At 40.0% G+C, this 7,737-nt stretch overlaps 1 protein-coding gene across 1 annotated transcript in view; it reads left to right on the top strand.

The window, feature by feature from the left end:
• dip2ba (disco-interacting protein 2 homolog Ba) overlaps nt 1-7,497 on the top strand; it is a 99,259-nt gene extending 91,762 nt beyond the window's left edge. The window contains exons 28-38 of the mRNA XM_061903483.1: nt 1,026-1,137; nt 1,379-1,488; nt 1,694-1,824; nt 1,897-2,065; nt 2,686-2,856; nt 2,983-3,044; nt 3,110-3,167; nt 3,269-3,343; nt 3,456-3,630; nt 3,709-3,832; nt 5,325-7,497. Of these exons, the coding sequence (XP_061759467.1) occupies nt 1,026-1,137; nt 1,379-1,488; nt 1,694-1,824; nt 1,897-2,065; nt 2,686-2,856; nt 2,983-3,044; nt 3,110-3,167; nt 3,269-3,343; nt 3,456-3,630; nt 3,709-3,832; nt 5,325-5,577 (1,440 nt within the window). The 3' untranslated portion in view covers nt 5,578-7,497. The remainder of the gene's footprint in view (nt 1-1,025; nt 1,138-1,378; nt 1,489-1,693; nt 1,825-1,896; nt 2,066-2,685; nt 2,857-2,982; nt 3,045-3,109; nt 3,168-3,268; nt 3,344-3,455; nt 3,631-3,708; nt 3,833-5,324) is intronic.
• The last annotated feature ends 240 nt before the right edge of the window (nt 7,498-7,737 follow it).

Genomic DNA, 7,737 nt, shown 5'->3' with positions numbered 1-7,737 from the left:
AACATGTCCACAAAAAACGGCGGGCGGTGTTGATGAACGTGGGCCCTGACTTAAACAAGTTAAAAAAACGTATTGGGGTGTTAGCATTCACTGGTCAATTGTACGGAATATGTACTTTACTGTGCAATCTACTAAGAAAAGTCTCAATCAATCAATCAAAAAAAGCACTTTATTTGTAAAAAGGTTTTGTTAAGAAACCATTCTGAGCCTTATCTTATTTAGTTTTTATTTTATATATGTTGACCACATTAACCCTGGCAATGGACCCTCTGTGTATATGTATGTTATGCCATTGTTTACAAATTTGGTAAATAAATAACCAAAACATTTATATTTTGTTGTTTTCTTACTGTACCGACAATGAACCGAACCGTGACCTCAAAGCCGAGGTATGTACCGAACCGACATTTTTGTGTACCGTTACACCCCAAATGTACATATGTATGTATGTATGTACGTACAAATGTATGTATGTACGTACGTATATACGTATATATGTATATATATATATATATGCCCCCCGCGACCCCGAAAGGGAATAAGCGGTAGAAAATGGATGGATGGATGGATGGATATATATATATATATATATATATATATATATATATATATATATATATATATATATATATATATGTATATGTATAAACACACATACATATATATATATATACACTCTGATTCTTAACCCATAGATCTGAAGTTGTTAAAAGATTCCAGGGGTTGAAAGTAAACAAAAAAAGAAATAAGTAATGCTGACTCATGACACTTTTATGAGCGGATTCTTTTTGGATCTTAAGTGTATGTGTGTATGGTCAATCCTAAATTTGCCCGAGTGCTAAGAAATATTAATGACACTACCATAGTTTTTTAATAAAAAATTGTATTGTAAATTTACAGGTGATATTCTATGATGACCATATTACTTCATGACATCTTTATCTTTTGAATTAAATTATTTGTGGAATTATGTTGGTTGAGCAGTGTGAATGAATAGACTTCTGGGAATGTTTGCTATTGTGCAGGTGAGCAAAGCAGCCTGCATCCTCACCACTCAGCCTCTCATGAGGATCCTCAGGTCCAGGGAAGCTGCTGCCAGCGTCAACATCAAGACATGGCCCACCATCATTGATACAGGTGCCTATTTAATTTATCCTACCTTTATGGCTCATTGCAACAACTTTATGTACAGTACCCTTTTCTGTCCAACAGGTGCTCTCTCTAGTTTTAATGGCACATTGCAATTGCCGTGGTTACAGCAAGCGTATTGTATAGCTGCAAAGGCTCTATATTGAATTTTGCAAGCTTACAATCAGCAAAGTTACCACTAAAATTTGATAAATACAGTATTTTTATTTCCCTTTTATTCTCCTCACAGATGATCTCCCAAGAAAGCGTCCTCCACAAATCTATAAACCCCCTACAGCTGAAATGTTAGCTTACCTGGACTTCAGTGTGTCTACCACAGGAATGTTAACTGGAGTTAAGGTGGGCAGGGATAAAATATACATTATACACGCACTAGCCACAGCTAAACGTACCATTGCACAATCTAATGAGATCCTGTAATAACGTTTTTAAAAATATAATAATGGGCGTTCTTGATTGACAACGTTATTCATATAACAATATGAATTGTTGATCCTAATAATGAGCAGTATTGTAAGAGGTTGTGGGGGCATTTCTTTGTCAGATGTCTCACGCTGCAGTTAGCACTCTGTGCCGCTCCATCAAGCTGCAGTGTGAACTCTACTCTTCACGTCAAATAGCCATCTGCCTGGACCCCTACTGTGGCCTCGGCTTTGTCCTGTGGTGCCTCTCCAGGTATCTAAAATTCACATGCCAATTAGAATAGGCTATGTCATTGTCGCTATATTGAGCGTGTTTGCGCGTCAGTGTTTACTCAGGTCACCAGTCCATCCTCATCCCTCCCTTGGAGCTGGAGAGCTCGCTTCCTCTGTGGCTGAGCACGCTCAGTCAGTACAAGATCAGAGACACCTTCTGCTCATACTCCGTAATGGAGCTTTGTACCAAGGGCCTCGGAACCCAGACGGAGATGCTGAAGGTAACTGTGCAAACGGTTGAAAAAAATTCTGTGTAAATTAACACTTATTTAGTGTAATTTAGTGCTAATGCTTGTTTGATTTAATTCAACAAAATATATTTACACGGTGGAACAGGGGTTAGTGCATGTGCCTCACAATACAAAGGTCCTGAGTAGTCCTGAGTTCAATCCCGGGATCAGGATCTTTCTGTGTGTAGTTTGCATGTTCTCCCCGTGTTTGCGTGGGTTCTCTCCGGGTACTGTGGCTTCCTCCCACCGCCAAAAACATGCACCTGAGGATAGGTTGATTGGCAACCCTACACTGGCCCTAGTGTGTGAATGTGAGTGTAAATGTTGTCTGTCTATCTGTGTTGGCCCTGCAAGGAGATGGCAACTTGTCCAGGATGTACGCCGCCTTCTGCCCGAATGCAGCTGGGATAGGCTCCAGCACCCCCCCGCGACCCCAAAATGGACAAGCGGTCGAAAATGGATGGATGGACATTTACACCCACAATTCTAGTTTTTCTAGCTCCATCGTTAGTTTAGCTTAAAAATTACTAATAGTCATTTTTGAAAAGACTAAGAATGTGTCTGACAATAGAATTTTACAATAGTGCGGGTTTGTGTGTATGTTCATAAAGGCGCGAGGTCTCAATCTGTCTTGCGTGCGGAGCTGCGTAGTGATAGCAGAGGAGCGCCCTCGACTTTCCCTCACACAGTCCTTCTCCAAGCTCTTCAAAGATCTCGGTCTGTCGTCGCGAGCCGTCAGCACCGCCTTTGGCTCCAGGGTTAACCTCGCCATCTGTATGCAGGTTGGCACACTCACCCATGTACTCTTTAATTGCACTTACTATGATGGAGTATTTTGTATTTATTTCTGCTCTAAGTTGTTGACTATTTTCCAACATTAAATGTTTGTTTTGCTGTCTGTGTCACAGGGCACAGCTGGACCAGACCCCTCCACCGTCTATGTAGACATGAAGTCTCTGCGTCATGACAGGTAAAATTGGAGATTTTTTTGGTAACTTTTTTTTTTTAATTGTGTAAACAATGCCTATCCCCCAGGGTGAGACTTGTGGAACGGGGAGCTCCGCAAAGTCTTCCGCTCATGGAATCGGGCACTGTGAGTATTGATTATTAATAGATTAGTGCAATGTTAATACTGTATGTGCCGTGACGAACCCAGAAGTTAAACTCTTTATGTCTATTATGTTTTATTTTAAGATCCTACCTGGGTTGAGGGTCATTATCGTCAACCCAGAGACCAGAGGTCCACTGGGAGACTCTCATCTTGGCGAGGTAAGTCCACAGAGACAATAGGATACAATTACACCAGCTCTTCTCTTTGCTCCAAAATAATACATATTAGATTTGCTTTGTGACTCTAAAATAAGTTTTTGTGTGTGTGCAGATTTGGGTGAACAGTCCTCACAGTGCAAGCGGCTACTATACCATCTACGGGGAGGAAAGCCTGCAGGCAGACCACTTCAACACACGACTCAGCTTTGGGGAGCCTAACACTCTGTGGGCCAGAACAGGCTACCTGGGCTTCATCAAGAGAACTGAGCTACTGGATGCTAGTGGAGGTCAGGTGGTGTTTTTAAAAAATGAGCCACTGTTTTTTCCCTCATAACTAATAATGGTGATTTGCTTTTCTGCTGCAGATCGCCATGATGCCTTGTTTGTTGTGGGCTCCCTGGATGAGACATTGGAGCTGAGGGGTTTGCGTTACCACCCTATTGACATGGAGACGTCTGTGTCTCGAGCTCATCGCAGCATCGCAGAGAGGTGAGCTAGCATAGACACACACTGGGACTTCACTCTACTATCTTATTTAATTGGGCACATTGCATTGTTCACATGGACGTTAATTTGGGGGTTGGGCGGGGCAGATGGGGACATGTCCACTGCACTTTTTCAAAGAGCAGTTTTTGTCCGTTGTACTTTTTAATGTGCAATAATATTATAACGTTTTTGAATGGAGGCAAATCAAAAGCTCGTGCTTGGCGGAAAACCACTGCTCAGACTGAAGCCTGTCCCATTAGACCGGACAAAAGCTCATTGATTGGCTTTCGAGGGCTGCCTACTTTCCAGCTGCCCAATCTGGGGTCATGTACGAGTAAGAGCAAGACGCGAGCATTCACAGGAGACGTATATATTTATGATGGATATGATTAAAAAACGGTTGCTGTGTTGCTGTTAAACTGATGAGTGAAATCATACACTTTTTCCAAACATACCTTTTGCAATAGTATAGTTTACAGTACATTATATCAGACCAGGAAGAGAGCAGGTTAAAGGGTCTTTGATTTGATTTATAATTTTAATAGTTCCTACTTTGCCAAAATTCTTTTATTGTGGTCATGTCTGGGACCAATTAACAGCGATGAACAAGGGATTACTGTATTTTTCATAAGAATCAATGAAAATGTAATTGATCCGTCTCAGGCTCTTACGTTTAATAAATATACAGGTAATCCTTTTAGTGACATCTTCTCATTCTTATGTGACATACAAGTGAAACAATAACTTAACCCTATTTAATATTAAGACGTGATAACAATAAATAATTCCATAACTGTTATGTCATATGATGTGGACGCAAACAATGGTGTATTGTGTCACAATTGTGCCATGCACAGGCTCTTAGTTAAATTACTAAACGATAAAACTAATATTTTAGAAAATGAATACTAAAAAAAAAAAACTGAAGTAAATTACTATCATTGTACATATTATTCAAGACATATTGACTCACAACAAGTAAATTACTTTTTTTATTTCCCCCCCAAAATACTAGGTTTACAAGTTCATGAGATTCATGTAATAAAATATTTTAGCATTAAAAATATTATTCCAGCTAATGAGCTTCCACATTTGATTGAATTAACCTTAGCCCCTAAAACAAAAACAATACATTTGGTAATTACCACTGGGTGGTGATCTAATCATGTTTTAAGCACTGTAGATTTAAAAAAAACAAAAAAACACCACCCCTATTAGTAATACAATGAAATGTTGTAACTTCATTTTGAGAACAAGTGACAACTCCTGGGAATTCTTCTAAACTCTCCTATTGTATTTATTGTGTTGTTGTTCCAAAAAACAAAAAGCCGGAGAGAAAACCAAACACATGCTGAGTTAATCCCCTGATGCTCGAGGGTGGCTGGCATACTTACTAAAAATATGAGTCAGATTCCAAATAATATGACCTCAGAGGGACTTGTAGATGTAGAGGTTCCACTGTATTCAGATTGAATGTACCCCGTGTGCTCCCCAGTGCCGTGTTTACGTGGACCAACCTGCTGGTGGTGGTTGCAGAGCTGTGTGGCTCCGAGCAGGAAGCGCTGGACCTGGTGCCCCTAGTCACCAACGTGGTCCTGGAGGAGCACCACCTCATCGTAGGTGTGGTGGTCATCGTGGACCCGGGAGTGATCCCCATCAACTCCAGAGGGGAGAAGCAGCGGATGCACCTGCGTGACTCCTTCCTGGCAGATCAACTGGACCCCATTTACGTGGCCTACAACATGTGATCTGGCTTCATGCACGTGCACGCAGCTGCGAGCGCACATGAGGGAAAGGAACTTTACAAGTCAGCCACACATTGAAATCGCCAGTCTTGCAATGAATATACAGTAGTAGTACTGCAACAAAGTGTGCTTCCTACTCCTCCCTCATTGCTCATTTTACAAGACATTTTATTACAAAAATGATTTGCTTTTCATCCATCCAGATTTTTTTGTCATCCCCCAAAAAAACCTCTCACTTTTAAGTGACAGGAAGGAACTACAGAGAAGAGCTGGAACTTTCCCCCCTTGCACTTTAAGTCCTCACACCTCTGATATGCCCAGTTACAGTTTAACAGAAGAAACCTCACCGTCAGTATTAAGTGCTGCCAGCAGGGGGCGCCGTGACACGTTGCCTTCCTAGAAGAAATGTGCAAAATGGCAGCAGATGTTAAAAGTGTCTGAAAATGCACTAAGGTTCAGGAGAGAAGTAAAAAAAAAAAAGACACAAAATTGGCTTAGTGACTCCTGGAGAGAACAAAAGATGAAGGTTATATCATGCAACACTAGCTGTTTTTTTCAAATCCCCTATCAAAGACAAAATAGAATCCAATACGGAATTGAAACTTGAGCTAGTTTGAATGTGTAATCTATGGTTCAAATAGCACACATTTATTGTTTTTTTCATGCTCCAAAAAGGCACATTTGTCATATCCTGCACAGAAAGAGCCCTTAGCATTCAAGAAAAAAAAATATTCATGACAGCTGAACATTGTCTAAGTGATCTGGATGACTCACTGGAAAGTGGGCTTCTTAGTGAAAAAGCAGCCCACCTAGCGCGCTTTAGACCACATAGCACAGTCTTTGTAATTGTAAGCACACTGCTTTTGCTCTCAATAGTGCATCGTTGTTACATCTTAGGCACACAGCACATCTCAGAACACCGTTGAATAGCATAGGTCGATTATTAGAAGGCAGGCCTAGGCCTTTTCACAATAAAGCCCCATTGTGACAATATGGACTGTTGAATTTCACAAAGAAATCACACGTGAGGACAGAACTTTGCCTTATTGAAACCTGTGGAACTGTAATTCGAAGCTCCTCTCATTTAGAAGCTATTCCACCAGCTTCTAACCAAACTCATGTCTTTTTTTTTTCAAATTGTATTTCTTTTTTCCTCATTACATCATCACTTATTCTAATGCTTTCTGAATGTCTAACACTGAGAACAACAATCAGAGTGACAGTTACAAGCAAGTCAGAGATGAATATGAAAAAAAAAAAAAAGATCCTACTTTGCAAAAGATGTATAGAAGATAAATGAGGGTAAGGATGTCAATATGTATTCTGTATTTTAGGTCAAATACTGTTATCACTGGTGTTGTGTATACATGAGACTTGACTGATGTTTCATACTTGACAGCATTTTTATTATTTTAGTATGGTTTCATGTTGCAACATTTAGAGGATTCTGGCAGGAACACCATGCACTTTCCCCGATATCGTTCAGTGCGAGTGTGTGTGTGCGTGTGTCTGAGGTGTGTGCGTGTGTTGTGATGAATTGGCTTTTCTTAGTGAAACATTGTTTTTTTCTAAAGAATATGAAACCATCTTTTTTTTTAAGAAAATGTTTTCTTTATATTCCTTTTTTAACGTCGCCTTCACTGTACTTTAATCCGTTCCATCCAGATATGGAAATTAATATATTTTATAGGGTTTTCATTGCTATTTTCTTGTTTGAAATGCCACAATTCCTGCAAATGAGCTACTTTACTTGATGGAAAGCAGCTCGGCCACTTGTCACTTTGCATTCAGTGTCACACGCTGACATGTTTGCGGGCAAGTAAAAACAAATCATTGAAGAAGTGAAGCATTTGAGCCACTTTGTGATTCCTCTGTTGCAACTGTCTCACTCTGAGATGTTTTTAATAAACTTTTATAATTTAATGTTGGCCTTTAAGCCTTTTTCAATTGATATTGGTGCTATTCAATTGGGGGAGAAAACATATCGTCCAATGTCTGGATGCTCATAAGTTGTTCATTGTTTTGTTTCAGAAGAGGTCCTCACCAGTTGTGGCAGTTCTGACAAAAAAATATCAGCATGCAATGTAAGTACAAATAATAAACATGTTGAAGTTGCAGTGAGTGATCCAGATTCCCAAAGTTATTCCAAGCACATATGTTAAG

This window comes from Nerophis ophidion, linkage group LG06, assembly GCF_033978795.1.
Source record: "Nerophis ophidion isolate RoL-2023_Sa linkage group LG06, RoL_Noph_v1.0, whole genome shotgun sequence".
Taxonomy (NCBI): domain Eukaryota; kingdom Metazoa; phylum Chordata; class Actinopteri; order Syngnathiformes; family Syngnathidae; genus Nerophis; species Nerophis ophidion.
The sequence above is the reverse complement of the archived record's forward strand: the minus strand, read 5'-3'. Positions and strand labels throughout refer to the sequence as shown.